We start from the raw sequence: 26,208 nt of genomic DNA on the forward strand, positions 1-26,208 counted from the left end.
TGGCCAGGAAAGAGAGTCTCAGATTCCGGGGGCCCTGCTCCCGCTGCGCCTTCCCTCGGGAAGATACGAGAGGAGGAAGGAGCGACCTCGTGGCAGGGTGCCTCCTCGGCCCTGGGCATGGACCAGGGGCTGGGCAGAGTCTGTTTAAGCTAATCTCACCTCCACCCCACCCTGCCAGGCAAGTTCAGGTCATCCCCATGTTCCAAATACGGGGAAAACGCTGAGGTTCTCAAAGAAAAGAGAGTTGTGTGACATCGGTTAGGGAGGAGCGCAGCCTGTTGGAAAACTCATTCATTTCCTCTTCACAGAGCCATACAGCACAGAAAATCATTTTTCTTTGGGCATAAAAAAAGAAAGAGGCTAAACACTGAGAGGAAGACATACAAGGATATCTGTGTGGCATCGAGGTAAGAAGGGACTTCTCTAAAAAGGCTCAGAAAAAGGCAAATTGTAAATGATAAGAGGAATAAACATCTACCCATTGATTTATTCAATTAGTAGTTGTTGAACACCAAATACCGCTCTAGGTACTTGGGGTACATCACTGAATGAAAGAGGTTCAAGTCCTTACTCTCCAGGAACGTATTTGCTCCAGAGACTCTACATTAAAGCTCAAATAAACACTTTTGTTCACCATAGAAGGTAAAAATGTAGGCCACTGGCTGAGAAGAGATGGTAAGTGACAAAGGATTAATGTCTGGAATATACAGATAATGGCTACAAATAAGCTAGACCAAGAATACTCAGAAAAACTCCCGAGTAAAAAGTATGCATAGGCAATTCTCAGGTGAAAACCGAATATATGAAGTACATATGAAAAAGGGAGTATTTTGCTAGTCATCAAGAAAATACAAATTATAACATCAGAAATGTACCATTTTACAATCAAGAAACTGACAAAAATGAAAAAGCCTGACAACATCCAGTGTTGGAGATAATGTGGTGTGAGTGTTCCTGGCTTTGGGGTTGGACTAGAAACAGGTACCAGGACTTCAGACAATGACTTGACGGTAGCTGGTAAGGGTGAAGACAGGTGTATCATTTCACCCAGAATTTCCACTCCTAGACCTGAGAGAAATTGATCTCCAAAAGAAAGATGGATGGAATTATTCATAAAAATTAGAAACAACCTTAATTAAATGTCCTAGGACATTTAACTAGGACAGGAGAATGAATACATAGGGTTTAATGTCTCCATACAGCGGAATACCACAGAGCAACAGACATGAATGAATGGAATCTCCAGTAAACACTGATGATTCTCATTGACAGGATGTTGGGCAAGAAAAACAAGCTGCAGAAAACTCTGTAGGATTCCATTTTTTTAAAGATTTTATTTATTTATTTGAGAGAGAGAGCATGAACAGGGGAGAGGCAGAGGGAGAGGTTAGAAGCAGGCTCCCCACTGAGCAAGGAGCCCGATGCGGGACTCGATCCCAGGACCCCAAGATCATGACCTGAGCTGAAGGCAGACACTTAACTGACTGAGCCACCCAGGCGCCCCTCTGTGTATAATTCCATTTATATTAAGTTTTAAAAGTACAAAACAACACTATATACTTTAAGAATACGTAGGAATCTATAAAGACAAGGAAGGGAACTATAAACTCAAAATTAAAAAGAGTCTTTACCTAAAGGGACAACAGGGAGAGAAAGAGAGAAATGTGGCTAGGTCTTTGTATTGACAATGTTTTATTTCCTAGAAGCTAGAAGGTAGTACATGAGTGTGCCCTATGTTATCACTTAATCCTTTCTAATTCTTAATTATTACACAATAAAAAGATTTGGGCAGACTAAACATAAATGTCAAAGAGAACAGAACAGTTATGGGAAATAAGCCAGGATTCTCAAGCAATAAACCAGTGCTGCTATTGATAAGTCCTAAACAGGCCATCTTTGCTTTGAACTTCAACTCTACCAGCAAGCCCTAAGGTTGGAATATCATTGCGAAGTGTGCAGCCAGGGACACAAAGTACTATTACATGAGAGAGAAACCTTCCATGTTTTTTCAAACAGCAGAATGAGAAAACACAAACCAAAGAGGTAGAATAGAAGGTCTCGGGCTGTCAAAGGCTAAGCCAGGTCTTCCGGATGTCTCAGGGCCAAGGCCGCCCCACAGGAGAGGCTCAAGGGTGCACGTGGAAAAGGCCCCCGACTGGCAGATAAAGGGACACGCTACCGAACTCAGTGAGGGCCCAGGAGAAGCAAAGCGCGGTGCTGGATGGACTGGGGGTGACTGGATGGGACCAGAAGGCTTCAACAGGACCCATTCTCTACTTCTCACAGTATCTACTTGTCTCCCAGCTCAATACGAGCGTCTTCCCAAGCAGAAGGTATGTGCTCAGATGAGCCCTCGCAGTACCCAGGGAGCTGCGCTGGACTGCGGGCCCAAAGGGAAAGCAGACACAGACCCCAGGGAACGCTGGAGAGAAGTCAAAAGTCAAGTCCAACAGGGGAGAAAAGACATGAGTAGAAACACCTCGGTCACAAGGTGGGACACAACGAGGGAGAGATTTACGGCAGTGAGAGGGCTGGGGAAGACTCGGCAAACGCCTCACATCTTGAGTTAAGAATAGGGGGGCCAGTGGAGAAAACTGAGCAGGGAAGAAGCAGCAGAGGAAAGCATGAGCCATCGTTCAGCTTGACTAGGGCATGGATACACAATCAGCCCCCTGTACGGAAGAAACAGAGAGCCATGTACAAAGACAGAGCGAGAACTCAGAGATGCCTATCTCAAGGACCACAAATAGAAGGTCTGAGCAAGTATCTACTTACTTTCATTCTTCCCACTGATTTCATCTTGGCTCAAAGGGATGGACCAGTTTTATTGAGCCAATGCCTAAGACTGAATATGTGGCCTGAGTCCAAATATTTCCAAGGGAATTTCCTCGTACTCTCAAACCTCTGATAAACGAGGCAAGCTCTCAAGACCTGCCTGGGATGCCTTTCTCAACCACCACACCATGCAGGCCATCTGGTCCACCTGACAACAGGCTGCGTAATGACCAGTGAGAAAAGTGAATGGGAAGCAAATCAGGATACATTCACATTTCTTTACAAGTTATAAACAACACATTTTTGTAACGGAAGAAATAAACATAGCTCACTTCTAAGAAAGCAAGTGGTTGTAGGAAAGTCATTTGATGACATCTGCTTTCTGATGGAAAATTTCAGGAAAACAGCATGATTCAGGCCAAGCCAAGAGACAGCCCAATTAGCATTATTTATATGGCAGCACTATCATGCTTCCTTGTACAATAAACAAATACAGAATCTCTCTACCCTTTCACACTAATGTTCTCCAACTACACACCAAATGCTTCCTTCTTCCAACATACAGTCAGCAATTTATTCCGTACTTAGGGCCAACAGTGAGGGTGGTATGCACTAGCAGGCTCTGCTGGCAGACCTAACACGTATGGGAGAAGAAGGGTAAAATTGTTGAAGAGAAGAGCAAACAGAGAGGAAGCACAGAAGAGAAGGAAAGCAAGATATGCCTAAGGCAGTGGCAGGTACAGTGACCCAGCCACTGGCCACCAGCACTGATGCCAGAAGATGTCTAGAGCAAGACAGCAAGTGGACTAGAGGAGTGGGTCTAGTCTTACGTCTGACCCTCACCTGTTCTGAGACTTTGGTGAAGTTGGTTTGGGGCTCCATGGTCTTTGGTGTCCCGTTCATCCTACCCAAGTCTTTAGACACAACTGGCCCACCACATATGACACCACAGAGAATGCAGAGAAGCCTGTGACAATGCTGACCCCATCCCAAGAGCCACAGGGTCAAAATGTCAGCATTTAGGTAGTGGAAGTGACCGAGTTCCCCCACCCAGAGACTGTCCCAAATGACCAAAGAACAACAGACCATGTGAATACCAGCAGTTCTGGAGAACAGTCTTGACATGATGCCAGTCAGATGATAAAAGTCAAGGATTTTGTTTTATCAAGTATAGGAAGGACCACATAAAGAAAAAGTCACGAGGGCAGATTTATAAACGTCCATTCTTAGGAGAGCAGTGCATAGGAACATTACGGGACTAAGTTAGCAAAATTCTAGAATAGCTTCTAGATGAGGGGGCTTCCCAGCTGGAAACCATGACAAAGCACAGGGGAGGCAGGAACAACATGAACTCTCTAACCATGGATCAAAGTCAGCAGGAGCAGGGAAAGCAAGGGACCACATCCAAATGAGTCTGTAGATAGGGCCATGATCCCAGCTCCCACAATCAGACCTTCATGGTGCTGGATGAATAAAGCTGCAATACAGAAAAAACCTATATGATCAAGAATGATATTTAAAGAATTGAACAGGGGTGCCTGGGTGGCTCAGTTGGTTAAAGCCTCTGCCTTTGGCTCAGGTCATGATCTCAGGGTCCTGGGATTGAGCCCGACATCAGGCTGCCTACTCAGCAGGGAGCATGCTTCCTCCTCTCTCTGCCTGCCTCTCTGCCTACTTGTGATCTCTGTCTGTCAAATAAATAAAATCTTTAAAAAATAAATAAATAAACTAGTAAGACACAGGTACCAGCCAATCGGATGTCAACTGTAACTACTGATATGGTCAGGCAGGCAGGTACTTGCTTAAATCCTCCTAGATCCATTCCTAACAATCTTCGAGATGGATTCCTAGGGCACACAAGCAAACAATGGGGGAATTATGATAGCCATTAGTGCTGTTGACTAAGTATTTCCAGTTTCCCTCTTGGGTCCATGGTACACACCCCCATCCCTTTGACATTAGGTGTGGTCGTGTGACTGACTTTGGCTAACAGAATGTGAGGGATATCGGTCACTTCTATTCAGAAGCTTTAAAACCAGTTCCCGACTTGTCACATTTTCTATTTTCCTCTGCAATGTCAACCAGCAGTGTTTCAGATGGCAATGGTACTGAGAATAAATGCAACTGATATGCAATGTGCGAGGAGAAAGTCTTCCGTGTATTGTGCTGCTGCAATTATTTTAGATGTTACTGCAGCGCGATCTCACTGATCCTGACTGATACCAAGAAAAATGTGCCTCACCGGTTTTGGGGAATAATGCATATGGTGATAGGATCATTGAAAATGTTTATTTGAGGATCAGTGAACAGAATTAAACCAACTTGGAAACTACAAACATCTACAGCATGAAACGAAATAATATAACATATAAGAGATAAATTTTCAGAAAGAAGTTTTATTCTAGGAAACAATGTTAACCCACTTAGCCACCCAGGTGACCCTTTTTTAAGATTTTATTTATTTATTTGACACAGAGAGAGAGAGGACAAGTAGGCAGAGAGGGGGGGTGGTCTGGGGAAGCAGGCTCCCTGCTGAGCAGAGACACCCCCCCCATGCGGGGCTCGATTCCAGGACCCTGGGATCATGACCTGAGCCTAAGATAGAGGCTTTAACCCAGTGAGCCACCCAGGTGCCCTTACAAAACAATTTTAGATAGCACTTGCTTTGAGCATTTAAAGAAACTAAAGTAAATATGCCCTTTGAGGGGAAAAAAAAAAGGTAGGAAAGATGAGTTGATAAAACAACAGTTTTGGGGCACCTGGGTGGCTCAGTGGGTTAAACCTCTGGTCATGATCTCAGGATCCTGGGATTGAGCCCCGCATCAGGTTCTCTGCTCAGCGGGGAGCCTGCTTCCCCCTCTCTCTCTGCCTGCCTCTCTGCCTACTTGTGATCTCTCTCTCTGTCAAATAAATAAATAAAATCTTAAAAAAAAAACAGTTTCAAATTAAAAAGCAGTTGTCATATGGAAATAGTGTCTTCATGCATTAGGTAGATTAAAGAGAAACATTATATTACAGAGAATTAAGAGTCTGGGAAGTAGCAGACAAGCATGAGAATTGGGAATGAAAGGGAAAGTGCTAGAAGTATAATAGAAGATGACAGGCAAGGAGAATAGACAAAGGAGATCCCATATGGATAATTCATGTTCTTAAAGGAGAGAACAGAAAAACTGGAACAGAAAAATAAATGTAAAGATATACTGAAAGAAAACTCCCAAGTCCAAAAAAAATACCTAAGCTGTGTTGATCAAAATCAGAACCTAGTCATATCCTAGTGAAAATACTGAATTCCTCAAAACTTAAAAAAAAAATGCTGGATTATAAACAAAATGGTGTAGATTCAAGTGTCCCTACTCCCCCTGCTAAGTATAACAAAAACCCTGGACATAATGAAGTAAACAATCATAACAAGACTCTGAAAGCAGAAAAGAAGAGGGTTGATAGGCTAGAGACTTCAGGGCTTGAGGAACAAGATAGTACTGGGTTCCCTGGGTTTTCCTTCTAGGTTCCACATATTCTGGACAGAGTGCAGACAACTGCAACACAGAAAAAAAGTAAGCAAAGACACCCACTCCATAAAAGCCCCAACAGAAGTTTATTTCTCTAGTCAAAGGACCAAGAGACAGTCCAGCAGGACAGAAATTATTTTGATAATAACCACCTTGTCCTAGCCAAAGAGCATGGATTGTCCCACCACCACCACAACCAGCAGTGCCAGCAAAGAATGAGTAGAATGAGTGGAGAGCCTGGACCTTTACTTCTGGACTATCTCACTGCACAGTCTGGACATGCTACCCTCCCTTAGCTGAGGGCATGTTATCACCAAAGACCAGGTGAAGATCCTGGACCCTCATCCCTACCCCCAAGCAATAGTGGGCAGCCCTAAGTGACACCTCCCCCACTGATGCACGTTATCTGCTGATACCAAGTGGAGAGTGTGGACTCCCACCCCCCCACCCAGCAAGGACAGGTGGCACTCCTCCTCCTCCAAAGTAGAATGAGGAGGGTGGGTCAGAGCTTAGAAGAGGGTAGCTAGAGAAAGGGAATTTTTAAACTGGCATATAAAGTCCTAAACAGACCCTTAACCTACCCACAAATGAAACTGAACAGTATTAACTGTATAAAAGGTTTGGGAATTGAACTAGAGTGTGGAATATCACTGCCCATAAATGAAGCAAACCAGAACACCACTGCAAGAGCTCTAAAAATTGAATTGTCATTATAATTATGGTAGATAAGGACCTGTATGCTATTCTAAACAGGGTGACTATAGTAGAATATAGATTTAAGTAGATTCCAGAGTCTCATAACATAATACCAAAAGTATTTAGAATACAATTTAAAAAATACTTGTTGGGGTACCTGGGTGGCTCAGTGGGTTAAAGCCTCTGCCTTCGGCTCAGGTCGTGATCTCAGGGTCCTGGGATCAAGCCCCACATCTGGCTCTCTGCTTAGCGGAGAGCCTGCTTCCCCCTATCTCTCTGCCTGCCTCTCTGCCTACTTGTGATCTCTGTCTGTCAAATAAATAAATAAAATCTAAAAAAAATAAATAAAAATAAAATAAAAAATACTTGTTATACCAAGAACCAGGAAAATCACAACTTAAATGAGAAAGGACAACTAACAGATGCCAACACTGAGAGTTTATCAGAATTTTCTGACAAAGACATTAAAGTGGCCATCATAAAAATTCTTCAGCAACCAATTATGAATCCTCTTGAAACAAAAAAATAGAAAATCACAGAAAAGAAATATAAGACATGACAAATAAAGAAACAAATAGAAATTGCAGAACTGAGAATACAACTTAATTTAAAAAAAAAAAACAAACCCACACCAGATGCAGTTTTTTACCATATTGAGATGACAGAGCTTGAAGGAGAAGAGAAATAGTGTGGGGCTGAAAAAATATATTTGAAGAAATAATGGCCAAAATTTTTCCAATTTGGGGAAAAAAGACTCAAGAATCTGGATCCTTAAACAAAACAACCCCAAAGAACGACACAACAGGACACATCGTAATCAAACCTCTGAAATTTAAGGACAAACAAAAATCCAAAAATCAGCTAGAGAGAAAAAAATGCATCACCTAGAGAGGAAAAGTCTGAATGACAGTGGATTTCTCATCTGAAACCAAAGCGGCAGAAGGAAGCAGCACGTTTCAAGTGCTGAAAGATCCGTTAGACCAGAATTCTATACCCAGCAAAAATGCCCTCCAGGAATAAAAGGGAAATGAAAACATTCTCAGGTACAGGAAAATGAAGAATCTGCTACCAGAAGACCTATCCTTAAAGAAAGGGGAGAAGAAGTGTTCCAGAGAGACGGAAAATGATAACAGAAGGAAGCTTGGATCTTCAAATAGGAAGAAAGAACCAGATAATGGATAAAAACGGATAATGGAATACCCTTCTCTTAATGAACTGTAGGGTTTTTTTTTTTAATGTTTGACAGTTAAAACAAAAGTTGTATCATCTGATATGGCACTCTATGTACAAAAAAAAAAAAACATATTTAGGACAGTTACCATATTAAATGAGGGGAGGGGTAAAAGAACCTACATGGAGGTCAGGCTTCTACACATCACTTGAAGTAACTGATAAGACAGCAATCACGATGTGGGGAGCATTCAAGAGAGACCACATTCTGGGACATAAAACAAACCTCAGTAAAGCATACAGATGGGAAAGCAAGAAATAAAACTGTCCTTATTTGTAGATGACATGACCATCTGTTTAATCACCTCCCATTCACCCACCAGACAAGGGAGGGATTCTCCCTTGGGTTATAGGAATGGCCAGGCAACTGACACCTGACAGACAGCAGATCATTCATCACATACTCACAGCCTAGAAGAAGAGGACAGTGCAGGTCATGCAGGGCCATGTGGGGGTTTCATGTGGGAGAAGAATTAACAAGCAAGGACAAAGGCAGGCAGGTAATATCAAGACGTGACCTCTGGTTCCTTAAAGAGGATGTGATTGGCTTGTTTGAATTCTGTAGTCTGGCAAGGAACTGAAACCCATTTTCAGGTATAAACAGGTCCCCACATAAGGAAGCTTGTTTGGCTAGGGGCCCATATCCATGGGTGCAGAGTGGAGAAGGGAACATGCCGTGAGGCCTTTCTAGACCCTCCTGGTTTCGCCAGATGTCAAGGCAGCACACAATATGGTCCTTAATTTTAGGCTTAATCCACACTGTCTATATACAGAATTCTAAGGACATCACACACACACACACACACACACACACACACACACTTCTAGAAATAATATATGAGTTTAGAAAGATTATAGGTACAAGAGCAATACACAAAAATCAATCATTTTCCTATGTATCAGCAACTAACATGTGGATAATGAATGAAAACCTCAACAATGTTTATAACCATTCAAAAAATTACAAATTATTTAGGTATAAATCTAAAAGACACATACAAAATTTTATAAAACACTTGTAAAAGAAGCCAAAATCTATGTAAATAATTAGAAGACAGACCATGTTCATGGATTGGAAGACTCAACATAATCAAGAAGTTAATTCTTCCTCAAACTGACCAATAGGTTTAACATAATTCCTATGAAAATTCTAGCAGCTTTTTTTTTGTATGTATAGACAAGCTTATTCAAAATTAATATGAAAATGTAAAGGAACTAGAAATTCTTAAATAATCTTGAAGTAGGAAGGAGCACTGTACTCAGTTTCAACACTTATTATGTAACTACAGTAACACAGATAACGTCTTACGGAAGGAGAGAGAGAGAGAGGCCTTTAGCTCAACGGAACAAAATACAGAGTCTGGAAGTAATGCCACACAGATATTCCCATTGATTTCTGACAATCAGCAAATGATGCTGGAGTCTTTGGATATTTATAGACAAAAGTAAGTCTCAGCTTTACCTCATACCATACACAAAACTTAATTCAAAATGAATCATGAATTTAAACACAAAGTATAAAAATATAAAACTTCTAGAAGAAAACAGGAGAAAATCTTCAGGACCTGAGCTACACAGAGTTCTCAGCCATGACACCAACACCATGATCCACAAATGAAAAAAAAAGTGATAAAGTGGACCTCATCAAAATTAAAAATTTGGGGTCTACAAAGACCCTAATTAAGAGGATTTTTTAAAAAATCAACCTACAGGCCAAGAGAAAAATCAACCTACAGACCAACACACCCCACAAAGGTAATCCTAGCATACCATTGAAGCTACAACTCCTTTATATATAAACTTGCTACTAAAAAGAAAACTATGTGGAGAGTCCTCAAAAAATTAAAAACAGAGCTACCCTATGACCCTGCAATCACACTACTGGGTATTTACTCCAAAGATACTGATGTCGTGAAAAGAAGGGCCATCTGTACCCCCAATGTTCACAGCAGCAATGGCCACAGTCGCCAAACTGTGGAAAGAACCAAGATGCCCTTCAACGGATAAATGGATAAAGAAGATGTGGTCCATATACACTACGGAGTATGATGCCTCCATCAGAAAGGATGAACACCCAACTTTTGTAGCAACATGGATGGGACTGGAGGAGATTATGCTGAGTGAAATAAGTCAAGCAGAGAGAGTCAATTATCATACGGTTTCACTTATTTGTGGAGCATAAGGAATAACACAGAAGACATGGGAGATGGAGAGGAGAAGGGAGTTGGGGGAAATCGGACGGAGATGAACCATGAGAGACTGTGGACTCTGAGAAACAGACTGAGGGTTTAGGAGGGGAGAGGGGTGGGGGAGGGGTGAGCCTGGCGGTGGGTATTAAGGAGGGCACAGATTGCACGGAGCACTGGGTGTGCTGCATAAACAATGAACCTCGGAACACTGAAAAAATAAAATAAAATTTTAAAAATAGTAATAAAAAAAAGCAAAGAGAAAGCAGAGAAGACTGTCCGATTGTAAATGCTGAACGCAGATTAGGGCTACATATGCTCTTCTACTGCCAAGTCTAGTCTCCTGCTCATTTCCGGAGAGATCTCTCTTTCTTGGTCTCATCAGGGATGGCCGGTCAGTGGATTTGTTAACTGAATCTCAGAACGAGGTGCTAATCCCACAGTCTAACATTGTGGCACAGAGCTCTGAGCTCCATGAGTACTTCCACATGATCCCCAGAACGATGCGCACGTCCTGGGTGCCATGTGTCTTTCGAAGGACAAGCTTCCCTTGGTTATTCCTCGAATGGAAAAATCTGTTAACTCTCTCCAGGAAACTGCTCAAGGGCTAGCCAAGGGAGAAGGCTGGGAGCCAAAGCTGGCTTGAAACACCTGTGTCCTGGGGTGGGCACCAAAACAGACAGCATAGAAAAAAATCGGGATGGGGCCAAGGACAGACGCTCTGGCCGGTCACCTTCCAGGGGTTCGCCAGCGCCCGAGCGGGGAAGGACAGCAGGACAGCACGCCACCGGGTTGCTGTGTGCCCATGCATGTACATGAGCCTCTTAATGACTTTTATCAATTAGCTGCATAATAAACCGTAGCTAGCTCATTCCACAGCATGGGCTGGGCTCTTCCCTGCGCCCCACCCCACATCTTTCCATGGTCTGTTAAGGGGTCAGGCTGCCGAGTACGTCGCTAAGGGTCCAGCAGGCTCCAGCAGGCAGCAGCCAGGTACACCGTGGGCCCCAGCCAGGTAAGCAGCCTCCTCACATCAGGGCCAGAACAGAACCCGCCACAGCAAGGCCGTCTGCCACTCCACGGGTTCCTTCCCTACTCCATGCACCGAACACTTTCCTGGCTCTCACAGTGGAAGCGGCTAATGCATCCCAGAAAGTGTTTACAGTGTGTGCAGTGCAAGAGCTCCACTCCCAAAGCAGTGAGCAATGATGCCTGCCACATGCTGGACCTCCCAAGGAAGGAATGGAAAGGAAGGTTTGAAGGTCACCTCAAAGCCACTGGGCTTCCTCCAAGACGCAAGGCCTCAAAGCCCATCCTGAAGCATGAGGCAAAGCCAGAGACCTCGACCAAGGTCTGGGAGGGTCTTCTTTCATCAGAGGGCCATGGAGGAGGGAGTATTAGGGACCCTGGTTCCTGTGACCACTGCTCCATGGAAAGAAAGTTCTGCATTCTACTCGTAAAGTGTGCTCTGAAAGGAATTTGCTTGAACTAGCCACAGGGCATTGGACCTGCTTCAATCTGCCCATCCCACACATTTCCCCATCTCTTCCCTCCCAACCCGAGCTTAGTATGGCCACAAGTTATTGCCAACACATGGGCAGCTCTGCCTCCAGAAGGACAGCTCTGCCCCTTACATTTGGCCTGGCTTCTTTCCATCAGTTCCTTCCATCTTCAGTCCTGGTGAATGGGCAGTCATCCAAGCCAACAAACAGAACCAAACAAGCAGAAGGCAGTCTTCACAAGTGCTGCCTTCACCCCGGCAGAAAATTCTGACAGTGATTTCTTCTTTCCAGACTCATCTGGAGTCCTGGAAGTCCAGATCGCACTGAGTAATAGCAAATTTGGCTCGTAATTTTACACACACACACACACACACACACACCCCAACTTACCAGTACCTTATTTTTCAACTTTGACTTGCATGAGCCTCTTTTCTTTTCATAAAGTATAAACTCCTGGTTTAACCCATTTTCTAACATAGCTTAAAAATGTACCCTTCCTTAAATGAGTTCCACCAACTCTCAGAATTCCAAGCTCTGAAAACCAAGGTGGTCACTTCCATCTAGCCGCAAGGCTGATGAAGTTTGAAATGTCCAAACTGCTATGAAACAGACAACCTGTTGCTAGTGACATCAAACACTGTGACTGTATGGTAACAAGGGCGACCTGCCCAGGCCCTGATGGCGTGTCAACTGGCACCACTTGGTAATTAGAATACTCTTGTACCAAAATGTTGAAGGTGTCATTATGGGTAATATTGGAAAAACTAAAAAACAAAACAAAACAAAAACAAACAAACAAAAAACAACCAAGAGGCCAAGATCAGCAAATGGGGAAGCAGAATTCAGTTTCAGCCAGTAGCTGGACCCATTATTCCTCTCCAGGAGAGAACTCTCTCTGCTTCTGGAAACAGCTGGACAAGCACTGGAAGGGGGGAAGGTGAGCTCCTGAGGACAGAGGTGAGCAGGAGACAAGAAGAAAACAGGTAGCCTGCTCCTCTCCGGGAGGAGAGGCCTCAGTGTGGTGAGTGGGTTAACAGTAGACGGGAAGAATCAGCAGAAAGAGGGGATAATGGAACAGCATTCCCTCATGCAAGGAACGTAATTTATAGTCAACTACCCACGGCAACTTAGAAAAATGTCAAAATGTGAGCTGTCCTTGCCACATTCGTGAAATTGAGCACTTCAATATTCAGCATTTCAAAACCTAAAATGTAAAGATTGTTCAGTGAAGAAAAAATAAATCAGAAATTAAAAGCAAAATTTTAAAAATTTTGAAAAATTATAAAACACCTCCCTTTGCCCTACAAAACTTTTAATTTTTGATGAAATAGAAAGTTTCTATAGGGAAAAGTACATCACCAAAGTTGATTAAATAAGTAGGAGAAAACCTGAATAATGCAACAATCATACAGCACATTAAAAAAGCTGTCAGAGAATAGAATCCCATAAAAGGTTCTGTGCCCCATTTACTATCAAGATCTTTCAAATCTTCAAGGAACAGGTTGTTCCTGTGCTGTTTCAGCTGATCCCAAAAAGAAAAAGAAATGATGGAAAATGCTCCAACTCATTTTTATGATGTTAACAAAAATCCTGATGTAAAAATCTGGAAAATATAGTACTAATCAACGTTCATCAGTAGATGAGTACAGACATTGTACTTTTCAATAAACTATTTGTAAACCAAGTCCAGTTGAATCTTAAAAAGATAATGTATCATAGCAAAGTACAGTTAATGCCAGGAACACAGCATTGATTGAATATTAGGGATCCCATCAATATGACTCATTGTGTTAGTAGGTCAGGGGAGTGAAAGGCTATGACCATGTAGATCTCTCTGAAGAGCCCTGATAACCAAGCATGCCGGCAATCACAGTTTTATGTGTACACCACTGGTAATAGTCATTCAGCAGGGGAACATACCGCCCCAGGGACCAGAACTACACCCGGTGATGGCCAGCCGGAGTCCGGGAGTTGTGCTGGGAGTCTGCCTCCTTTGTCGGCCCTCCCCGTCCGGCCAAGTATCAGAGAAGGACAGTCAACACACACAGAAGCAGACAGAACGTGGGGTCTGTTAACCAGGGCACTGTTTTCTCAAACTATAAATACAGCTCATTAGTGGGTCATAAAATTAATCTATCAGGTGAAATTAATCTACCAGCCATTTGTTCATGGACCAATTGGAATGGAATGGCTAAAAAAGCAGTCATCGCCGTGAATCCTTCAGAGAAATGATAAGCATCGCTTTCTTGAAACTTTTGTTCCAGCAGCACGAATACATATACATGTAATGTAAAATGTACTTCTTCCTGGCTGGCTTTATGTCGCTGAAGTGAGACTTTGCTACAATGTCCCAATTCAGTAGTATTTGTTTATGGTGAGGGCGTAAGAGTAGCGATGGGCGTACGCTCTCCAGAACTATACTGCCTCCACCGAAAAGCTTGGCTTTGTGTCCGCTGACTGATGAATGGATAAAGAAGACGTCACACACACACTCACACACACACACACACACACACACACACACACACACACACTCCCTGGAATATTGTGCAACCATAGAATAGAATGAAATCTTGCCATTTGCAAAGACATGGATGGAGCCAGGGAGTGTAATGCCAAGCAAAATCGGTCACTCAGAAAAAGACAAATCCCGTATGATTTCATTCATATGTGGAATTTAAGAGACACAACAAAGGAACAAAGGGGGGAAAGCAGACAGACAGGTGAACGAAGAAACAGACTCTTGTGCAGAAAGAACAAACTATGGTTGCCAGTGGGGGTTGGGATGGAGGAAACAGGTGACGGGGAAGTAGGACGGCACTTGCCATGATGGGCACCGGCTGGTGGAGGGAAGTGTTGAATCACTATGTTGCAGACCTGAAACTAATACAACACTGTGAGTTCACTAACTGGAGTTAAAAACTTTTAAAAAGGAAAAGCCTGGATTTGCCAGATTAAATTAGATTATTTGTTAATATATGATGTATTGTTTGTTTCAAGGGTACGGGTCTGTGATGAGTCAGTCTTACGCATCTCACAGCACACGCCCTCCTCAGTGCCCATCCCCCAGCAAACCCTTCCCTCCCCCACCCTCCCCTCCAACAAACCTCAGTTTGTTTCCTGAGACTAAGAGTCTCTTATGGTTGGTCTCTCTCTCTGTCCCTTCCCCTATGATCCTCTGTCTTGTTTCTCAAATTCCACATATCACTGATATCATATGACAACTGTCTTTCTCTGATTGACTTATTTCACTCAGCATAATACCCTCTAGTTCCATCCACATTGTTGCAAATGGCAAGAGTCTTTTTTTTTTTTTATGGCTGCATAATATTCCGGGATATGTGTGTGTGTGTGTGTGTGTGTGTGTGTGTGTGTGTACCACATTTTCTTTATCCATTCATCTGTTGATGGACATCTAGGTTCCTTCCATAGTTTGGCTAGTGTGGACATTGCTGCTATAAACATTCGGGTGCACATGCCCCTTCGGATCACTACATTTGTATCTTTAGGCTAAATACCCAGGAGTGCAATTGCTGGGTCATAAGGTAGCTCTATTTTCAACTCTTTGAGGAATCTCCATGCTGTTTTCCAGAGTGGCTGCACCAGCCTGCATTCCCACCCACAGTGTAGGAGGATTCCCTAGATTAGATTATGTGAAAACATTCACTCCTACCTCTCACACCCCCCCCCCCAAACACACACATATCCACATAATCTCTACGGGAGGCGCACACTTGCCCCCTCCAGTGATTTGGAGCTTGGTCTTATAACTTTGCCCTGGCTTCACAGCAAGTAAAGATACTTCCCTACCCCCGACCATGGCTTCAGCTATCTGAGTTGCTTTGGCCAATGAGATATTAGCAAATATGACTGAAGTAGAAGGTACAAGAAAGACCCTTGCGCATCTGGACCTACCCTCATGTGTGCCTGTTATCTTCAAGGCAAGAACATAGCCTGGCCAGTCTGCTCAACCTAGGAGGATGGGGGACATATGGAACAGAGCTCCATCACTTTAAAAAAAAAAAAAAAAACTGAATCAGAACAGAACCCTCACAAAATCAATGAATAAAATTTTTAAAAATAGAAACAAGCAAAATGTAGTCAGTGAACGTGTGTCACTCAATGAATTTCTCAAAATAACAGTCACAGATAAATTATAGACAACCTGATCTCTCTTTCAAAAAGCTCAGGCAGAAATATAAAAGTATACAGAAAACACTTAAGACAACAGAAACAGCTAGCTTAGAAAAAGAATGGCAAAAATCAAAAAATAGAAACCTTGCAAATTCGAAGACCACGCTACAAAACCTTTCCTGAACACAGAACACACACTTAATGAAGAGGAAAAAAAACTAGTTACATAAAAATCATTTACATCATGGCCCAGTGAAAATATAAGACAGAATAAAGAAGAAATTGTGTAGCTATCATGGCAGAGAGAGTGAGGCACATATAAGGGGGAAAAACCAGACTGGCCGCAGAGTATTCAGTAAGACTCAATGACAGAAGGTACAGAATCGATATTTACAACGACCTCAGGGAAAAAGTGAGAGAAGTTTTCTTTCATTGTATCGTTGAATTTTTTGGTTTTTGGTCTTTTGGGAGAGAGTAACTCTACGTATGTTGGATCCCCTTTCATCATTTTTCTATTATTTATTTGTTTCTGTTTCATCTGGTAGAATACCCATTCTGTCTGGCACGTTCCCAGTTCCTTAGTCCCCTGTGTCTGTGCCATTCCTCACAGGGCCAGCTGCTGCCAAAGACCAGCACAAGGAGCACGTGAGGCACGAGACCGAAGGCACTAGAGCAACCCAGCACCTCCACTCTGCTCTGGCCTCCGGCTCATCATCTTACTAACTAAGCGCTTCCTTGTCTCTTGAGCAACATCTGACTCTTACCGTCAACACTCAAAAGTCAGTGAGATCCACAGGAAGCCCCTTAACCCGCAGCTCTTCGTTCTGAGAAGTGCTGCTCCCTCCCCCCACCTTCTCCCCTTCACCCGCAGCAGCCTCTGTCCCTAGAAGGTCACCTTGAGCACCTAGACAAAAAAACTGTGTCAACGATTTTGCCTTCAACTCTGGGATGCTTCCCATTCTTGGTGTCAGGTAAGACCTCTTTGGGGGACAATATCTACTTCTTCCGAGTCCCATCGGGGCCCCCAACGTCACTGTTCTTACCAAAAGTAAGAACAGGCACAATTTGTGACAGTGTCCCTTAGGGAAATCTCTGTCCTGTTCACATTCCGAGGAGATGCATACCAGCCTTCAGGATCCTCTCTCACATCTAGGTTCAACAGTACTCAAAAAAAAAGTACTTTGTATTTTGTGTTGAGGGGCTAGTACCATTTCTTCATTTCACTGAAGATAAGCTTGTTCTTTTTGTTGTTTTGTTTAGTTTTGAGGGAAAGAACTCTGGTAACTCCCCCATGATGCCAGATCTCTTTCAAAACAACAGGATTTTTGTTCTTGGAACTTGACCGAATCATTTGAAAGACCTTCTGGATTAGCCAAAACAATGATACTGAAGAAAGTCTTGCCTTAATAGTTACCAAACACACTACAAAGTTACAGTAAAGTAGCTTGTTAAAAATACGGTATTAGAAAAAAAAAAATATGGTAATAGCACGGGAAGAGACCAGCAGATTAATTAATTGCATTCTAAAATTAAAATGTTAATGCTTTTTTTAAAAGACTAGAAAAAGACACATACATGTATATATTTTCTCTCAGTATGATATTTCTAAGCCTGGTACAGAGGCACACAGCTCTTAAATTGAGAGGCTCCTAGAGTAGACAGCTTGGAAATTGTTAATGTCAGTGTATCCAAAACATAAAGAAAAATAAAATATTCATGACCAAATGGGAAAATTCCTTGCAACATAAGAAGAACAAAACGTGAATACAAAGAACAGAACATTTACAAATTAATTTTAAAAATCTCAATAGAAAAAACTGGCAAAAATAGGAGGGTAAAATCTGTTACACTATTTCTAACGTCTTAAGAAAATCTTACACAAAATCAGTAATAGAAATGTCCCAAAAGTATTTTTAAGAATCTCTCACAACTAAGATTTCCTTAAACTTTATATTGCCAGCTGCTGCAAAGTAAGAGTACACATTGAAAGAGAACTTGATAGTGTAAATTTAAGGTCTTAAAATTGCACATAGCTTTTGACCCCCAAATTATGTCTCAATGAGTACATTTTTCTAGAAATGTATTCAAAGAAAATGACCACAAATGTGAGCAAGGTTGGATCTGCAATGCATTTTTGTAGCAAATTATCTGTAACAGCAAAAAGCTGATCAACCTAAAGGTTCGGCAGTAAAGAATTTCTTAATAAAATGTAGCACAGCCAAATAATGCAGTACTATGAAGGCATTAAATATCATTATAGGAAAAATATTTAAGGACATATGGAAATATTCCTCACATCGTTAAACTTTTAAAAAATTATACTCCAACTACAGTATAATGACTTTTAAAAGATGCATGTATATTAATATTCTAAAAAGAATATTAGGAATAAGGCGCCTTGGTGGCTCAGTTGGTTTAAGTGTCTGCCTTCGGCTCAGGTGGTGATCCCAGGGTCCTGGGATGGAGCCCCAGGTCGGGCTCCCTACTCAGCGGGGAGCCTGCTTCTCCCTCTGCCTCTGCCTCTGCCTCTCTCTCTCTCTCTCTCTCTCTCTGCATCTCATGAATAAATAAATAAAATCTGTTTTAAAAAAAATTAGGAATACATATATACAACCAAACCCTAACAACTGGTAGAATAAAAGATTATTTTTGCATCTTTGTCTTTTCCTGTGTTTTCCACATTTTTTTCATCAACAGGTTTTATGTTTTTAGAGCAGGAAAAACACACAGTGGAAATTTCAAAGGAGAGAGTGAAGAGAATTTCAAGAGTCCTTTAATCTTATAAATGAATTTTTATTTTAAAAAAAATGGTATTCTCCCTTTTTTAAAATTATTTGCAAAACAAAAGGCTACTATATTTATAAATGAAGGCTTGGAGAACAAATGCATTTCTGAGTGTTTGACCACAATAATTTGTAGCATACATTGGCTGGAGCTGTTCAGGGCTGACAAATTCCAGAAAGTAATTGCATAAAATACTTGGAGAGGAAATTGCTTTATGCTTCCATGCTATTTATGGAAATTAGCATCTTTGTAAAAATAAACTGCCAGCAATCACAATCATAAACCTTGAAATGTGGTTTCCATAAGATGTTAGCTCTGGTGCGTTAAGATCCATTAGCAAGGCAGTGGGGGAACCCTGCCCACTTTTCTGTTATGAAGCAATTACATATAATTGGTTTTTTCCTCTTGTATCTTAAACCCTTCTTTTCTCCTAGATGCTTCCCTGTGGAGGATACATATATAGGCTGAAATCTCACTTTGCCCAGCACAACCTTGCTAACAATCTTGCTTCCCTCTCCAAGAGCGTCGCACATCTCCTTTCTTGGTGCTTTCACCTTCTGGAACCCATATCATGCCCTGAAATTACTCCTTCAAATGTCACCTACCATTTCACAAGATCAGGGTCAACTTTCATGTTCAAGCGTCCCTAAAACTTATTCAAAACCCGAAGGAATCTTCATTTCCTCCCTCTCGCGTGCTCTCCACCCATGGTCATCACGTGTCAGGATGTATCTCCTTCAGGTTCTATAATGGTTTCGCTCCCCCCCCTTTGTCTGTGGCTAACTCCCACCCATGCGCTCTCATGAAGGGAGTTGAAGGTCTCCTTATTACCAGCCTGGACCAGTGCCAGCGGCCTTCCAAGTATCCTCTGCTCAAGTGCATCACTAGGGGTCCAGTGGTTCATAACGGTGCCTCCCATCGCCTCCCCAACACCCACAGGATACCATGCTGCCTGCTGCGCAATGTCCTCCTTCTTAAGGACATACAGAGCACGCTTGTTGAGGTCCTCTCCAGGATAACCCCAAACTCTTTGTTCATCCTGACTTCACACCCTGTGCCGCCATGCACCCTCCTCTCAAGCATACTGTATCTAGGGAAGCAGGGGGTGGCCCCCGTGCTTTCAGAAGCCACCATTCTGCACCAGACGTCTCGAGAATTCTTTGCTGGTCGTTGGCTCTAGACCTCACCCCGCAGAACCTCACCGACAGTCTTTAACTACATCACCCGTGCTTTAATAAAATTACCTTTTTTCACCAAAAGAAGAAAAGAAACAAATTCTGAGAGGAGCGAATGCAAGTTAGTGCCTAGTGGGCACCAGGCAGGACAACAGAGGAATGCCCAGGATTCCGGCTCCAGTGACCAGCTGATGGGGAGTCTAAGCCCGGAGACAGAGTTGTGGGCAGAGGGTCTGGAGACTTCCGTCTGGGAAGTACCGTGCTCGAGCCCTCCAGGGGAGTGGGCGAGAGGAGGGGGCTAGTAGCTCCTGGATATGCTGACCCCGTGCAGCTCTTGGAAGAGGCAGCCATAAGCCTCTCGGAGAGACGGGCCCTCGTGCACGTGGGAGAGGCTTTCGAGTTTTGAAAGAAAAACCAAAACAGACTTATCAGAACAGGGTTTTATTTCCAGTATTTATACTTAGAAGTTAAAGTAAACTAAAAGATATCTTTTTTATCTTTCCAGTCTATCTAGAACCTTCCTGGAAGAGAACACTTGAAGGCCTGGACCACGATGAGAGTTGGGTCCCCTGGTAATAAATCGCAGGCAGGAGCCCCTGGAGAGAAAAACCAGGGGAGTGGGGGAGGTGCCCGGCGAGAGCGTGGGGAGAGAGAAAGAGGAGGCCAAGTGCAGAACTCTGGGTCTGAGCAGCTTTTCTCAAAAGCCAGACATGAGAAGGTCAGAGGGGCAGAAGGAGAAAGACATCAGGTGTCGCCTATGTCAAACAAGGAGAGGGCCCCTCTTCATTCTTACACCGGATTCTCACGGGATAGGATCTACCCGATGACTCCATCCTGCAGGTACAGGCCTTGGGGGCGAGTTGGCAACAAGGTGGACCCCCCTGCCTCCAGGACAAGCTGAGGCCCCCAAAACCACTGTGGAGGGTGACGTCACACAGGGAGGGCCTTTATGACCTAAAACCCAGAGTGCTGGAGGAACTCGACCCAGAGTTCCTCTTGAAACAGAACGAAGAGGAAAAAGGCCACAAGGTATATCAAATGTGTAACAAAGCACAGTCAACCAAGGAGAAAATTATTCTGATGAATATTCTAGAAAGTAAGTAAAGCTGTGAGCATGAGGCGTTCACGACAGGCGGCTGATGGCAAGCACCTGTGAAGGAACATCCTGAAAAGAACCCAGATGTCAAACAAAGGAATAATGGGCTTCAACGAATTACGGTATCACGGCATAATCGTAAGAACAGTGAACACGGCCATTTCATGTGTAGGACGTGTACTGATATGTAAAGACCGTCATAATTCAGAGACTGAAGACGGCGGTGGCAGTATCTTTAGTAGGATCCCATGTACGAAAACATAACACACGTCTTTATGCCCAGAAAAAGTCTAGAAGATTACACAAGAAAACACAAATAGTTATTACCTGGGCGGGAATAGTAAGGCCAATATTTTATTTTGATTTCCCTTTCATTTACCTAGATCTTCTATTTTTCTACAATTTATGCTCACAGTCAGTCCTGCCAGACACAGTGGGTCAGGCTCGAGCAAGGAGGTCGGTCCGTTCACTGTCGTTCTCTGAATCCTCTTGCCTTGACGGGGACCAGCAGGAACAGGGCCCCAGAGCGTGGCAGGGGAGTTCTCAATGTGGGAGTGGAAGAGAGACAGGACGTGGTTGTCCAGGGACCGCACTAGTGGTGCAGAACTCCGTCTGCGAAGACGGAATACGAGTGCGGAGGCTCTCGAACCACCGCTCCTGCACGACCCAATTCAGTCCCGCGGACAGCGACCCGCGACCCAGGCTGCCATCTGAGTCCGCCGCCCTCCTCCTCCCCCGCGTCAGGAGGGGGGTTCTGCGGAGGTGGGGGGCTTCCGCACCTCACCACAGCAACCCACGCCTGGGTTCGGGCTCCGGATATAAAGGGGACAGGGTGAAAGCTGAAAGGTTGGGATGAACATCTGTCGTGTCCGAAGGGGGGGGAACACCACCGGGGCCAGAGCCACCACCACGACTCCCAAAGCCTCCACCGAGATGACAGCCACTCGGACAAAACTGCCCTGGAGACCCAAATGACCCCAAACCACCCAGGATCCCCGAAACCAGACTCCAGACAGCAGACTGAGGAAATCAGGATGATGGAGAAAGACGACAAAGAACACCAAGACCAAAACCAATGCCAGAGAGACCAGACCACCAGACCACCGAGACCAGAGCCGCCACCACCATGAGCGCTGGCCCTACGCCCTACTCCCAGAGCTGACGTGTCTAATTTTAGTGTCGCAATATCCAGTGGGACCTTTCCTGACCACCAAACGTTGGCCAAAGCGGTGACAGAGAGGAGCCAAGTACCCCACGTTCTAAAGACACCCGCCTCAAGAGCTCGCTAGGGAGCAGCACGGTGGGTCCTACTGTCACCGGCCTAGTCTCTAAGGACGACTGAGATGCACTGAAGGAAAAGGCGCTCACAGAGACTCCACAGGGGAACCTGCAAGCAGGGGCTGGCGATCCACGCCCTACCGTGGGCATCAGCTCAGACGGTCTGCGGATAGGACCCTGCCCACCCCCCACCCCCAGAGCAGTGAGTGGGGGGGGCAGAGAGAGGAGGCAGCGTGGAGAATCCCGTGTCTCCACCGTCTGCAGAGTGAGGACGCGTGCGTGGCCTACGGATCAAGCGGGCCACGCCGAAGGGACTGGGGTGTCGTTTTGTAATTGACACACGATGTCACTTCGGTTGCCGCCATAGCACACAGTGATGGGGCAAATCTGAGCGTCCCGCTGTGCATCCAGGTGTAGACCACCTTGCTGGTACCCCAGCCACAAAGCTGTGCACCGGGCAAGAAGAGCCCAGCAGCAACCGGCCGGCAGAGCCGGGCCTCCTGCTCCAGGAAAGGGGGTCCTGCAGGCCCTCCGAGGAAGCCACACAGGCCACCCGAGGGCACGAGAGGCAGCGAGAGCCGGACGTGCAGTGACAATCACCCAAGAGAAGCAAGTAGTTAGGTAGAGAGCTCTATGCTCTTCTCCCTGCTCGCCTCTGCTATTTCTAGTGCCAGGAAGGCTGCACCGGAATAATGAAAAGGAAGGAGCGTCCCAGGCCAGTCCTCGCCGTTGGCTGAGGTGGGAAGAGGGCCGACCACAGCATGACCCCGTCTCAGGCGCCCCGAGCCCCGTGTCCACCCTGCATGAGCCAGAAGGGAGGGGAGATGTAAATCAGGGAAGTCAGCATTTCAAACAGGACTGGACTTTTTTAAAATGGAAAAATTAAAATGAATCGGCTCAAGACTTTACTAAGGAAGGGAGTGGGCTTGACAGGGCGCGGCTGGAGCCCACGACTGGCGCGTGTGTACTCCCACCGAGAGGGGGCTCCCCCACGAGGGAGGCTGCAGGGGAGCGCTGGTCCCCAGGGAGAGGAGCGGGAGCCACAGGAAGCCTCCAGGGCCCATGACCCAGGGGGCTGAGGGAGACAGCAAGCTCCTCCAGAAACGCTCCAGAACGAGTCAGGAGAGCTCAAGACTGCCGACCTCGTGCTTTGCTCTGCGGCCCGTCGCTGCGACCTGTGGCCAGCGACTAGAGGAGGTCAAGTCGTCTGCAGGTGCGTCAAAGGACATGTAGTTTCTATTAAACGAGTTGGCACGGCCCCGCTCCCTGGGGCTCAGCCTCCTGTCTACTGGTCCTCCACCAGTCACCTCGTGGCAGCCGGTACAAGGCAAGGAGACACACTGAAGAACATCTAGAGGCCCCAAACCTCCAAGTCCCAACACATCCCAGAGAGGCAGCTTCGAATGGCACCCAGGCTGACCGTAGGCAGACAACCAGGTGTCCAGAAGCAGGATCTCAGGACTGACCGACCCTTCACTGGAACATTCTCTTTCCTTGCATGGGGAGACCGTCCTGCCCAATCCCACTCACACCTGACGGGAAGCCCCTGAGGAGTTCCGCCCCCACCCCTAGCCAGGCAGCACCTGTCTGTTCGGCTGATGCCTCCTGACTGCCCCCTACGGGACCGCCGCGGGGACTACAGGCAGCGACTGCAGCAGAGAGCTCAGACCCATCACACACAGGTCCTGCCAGACAGTCTCTGTTTCATCTGTCCCCTTCTCACACTTGCAGTGGATTCGCTCTTCCAAACAATTCGATGAGGTAGATCCCCCCCCTCCCGGATGCCAGAACGGACGCAGAGAAGTCCGTGTGATGGGTCAGGAAGAAGGGGCGCTGGGATTCGAGCAGCCTGAAACCTCTTTTCACGATCTCCCGCACACACTGCCCGGTGCAGGGGAACAACACTGCCAGAGGCGCACAGATATGGAAAAATCCAAAAGAGGTCACTGAGTGATTCAAGCTGGGCAAACACTGCCCTTGGCCAAAGGTCAACAGACTGCCTCAAAGCACATTTAAATTTTATAAGGTGCAAGAAGACAAAACGAAACGCGGTGCCTTGAAACCTCGGCCCCAGCTGACTGGGAATGGAGCCCGTTTCAGATCTGCTGATGGGAAAGAAAAGCGAATCTCCACCATCTGTCACCCCACGGCCCCTCACTAACTACAGAAACCCTAAAGTCACCCCGAAAATACTTAAGACACATCTGTTAGAATGTGTTTATGGAGCAACATCAGTGAAATAGGATGATGGGGGAGAAACTGTACCTCGAGAGCCAGTTTTCATGAGCCACCGAAATCGTGGGGCACTGGAGTTGGAAGAGGCTCAGAAACACCGTGTCCAAGAAAGTGAACTGAGAATCAGTCTGAGTAATGGATCCCACGGTGTGTGTCTCTATTCAAGGGTGCGTCCTCATGGAACAGACGTTAAAGCCCTTCTAACCCGCATGCCCAAGAGGTTACGCCTGATGAGAGGAGTTGCCTTGTTCTAATTCTGACAAGGGGCTGTCCTGGGCTAGCAGCAGCCCTGGGGACACGACACTAAGACATGCTCTGCACCTTTCGACCGACGGCCACAGACTGTTTGGCTCAATCCAGGCTGCAAACACATTTGTCTGGCTGTCAGAGCTTTTCAAACCGGGAGGTTTCATAGGAAATCTGGATGGCCCAAGTATCTTGAAAAATTAGACCATACGGCAATCCTGGGCTTGTGTTCCCACTTGGCAATGACCAGCTGGAGGTAAGCAGAGGCTGCTCTAACTAGATGAAGCGTGGGCCATTCACTTTTCCGCTGTCTCCAGTACTCCCTATCGTCTCTCCGGCAATGCTGTCTTCACCCCTTTATTTCCGCCTGCCCCGTTGCCAAATGAAGATGCAAGAGATGAGCTGCCCACACCCCCAGCTGGTGGGAAAAACAGCAGTCTAAAGAAAGGACTACAAAACAGTGTGACACGTGTTGATAGAAGTAAACTCAAAATAGTTACTTAGTGACTGAGCTAAGGCCAGAAATTGGGCTCTGCCCCATTCATTATGTCCTGGCCTCTAGCAGCCTCACCTCTCGTGGGCACACACAGACCACCACCCTAGACTGAAAAGACTGGGTCCTGCACAACCCCAAGTCATGGCTGGCACGTGATATCCAAGTGGCATCCGGGCACTGCTCAGGACGCAGAGAGGACCCAAGGAATTTGAATCATTCTTATAGCTAAGACAACCAGAAATACCGTTTGCTGGAGGTAAGAGAGAAAACCAGATGCTCTTGGCATAGGATTAATACAAGTCATACCACACCTTAGGTGATCTAGAATAATGCTCCTAAGCAAGCAGAGGAGTGTGTGCCCTTCTTCTTCCCTCGATATTACCTGCAGGAGGGCAGAGTGCATGAAGACCATCCATATCAGCAGCCACCAGGAGCTCTGCCAGGAAGCCATGGGGTCTGGTCTCCTGGGGGTCTCTCTTGAGCCTACAAAAGAAGAAAATGTTGGCTTTCAACCAACTCTGCCCCCAGCGGCAGCACCCATGACTTAAGAGACCAGTCAGAGGGAGGGATTCTGAGCCTCCCATAATGTCTTGGAAAGGTCTGTGTAGGTCCGGGATGGGACTACCTACTACAGGGCGCAGATGGGTCCACATCAAGGTGAGGAGGGCAGCTGGACCCGCCTGCCATGCGCAGCCCACACCTCCAGGCCTTCTGAAGCTGAGAGGTCTCCCCACCAGCCACTTTCCAGCTCGTGTGTCAGCAGCAGGGTGTGGCTACTGGCAACTGACTCAGGAAGCCAGTGTGGAGCCAAGGGTTAGGGCACCTGCCAGCTTCTTCGACTTCAGGCAAAAATGGATCTGAGACCA

The 26,208-nt window shown here is 45.4% G+C and overlaps 1 protein-coding gene across 1 annotated transcript in view; it reads right to left on the reverse strand.

Moving 5' to 3' along the window:
- The window catches only part of ADAMTSL3 (ADAMTS like 3), a 339,169-nt gene that overhangs the window by 311,414 nt on the left and 1,547 nt on the right, over positions 1 to 26,208 (reverse strand). Inside the window, exon 2 of the mRNA XM_045067215.1 lies at positions 25,725 to 25,825. Within this exon, the coding sequence (XP_044923150.1) occupies positions 25,725 to 25,793 (69 nt within the window). The 5' untranslated portion in view covers positions 25,794 to 25,825. The remainder of the gene's footprint in view (positions 1 to 25,724; positions 25,826 to 26,208) is intronic.

The sequence above is a fragment of the Mustela putorius genome, unplaced genomic scaffold (genome assembly GCF_011764305.1).
Source record: "Mustela putorius furo isolate JIRA1106 unplaced genomic scaffold, ASM1176430v1.1 tig00003875_pilon_pilon_pilon, whole genome shotgun sequence".
Classification (NCBI taxonomy): domain Eukaryota; kingdom Metazoa; phylum Chordata; class Mammalia; order Carnivora; family Mustelidae; genus Mustela; species Mustela putorius.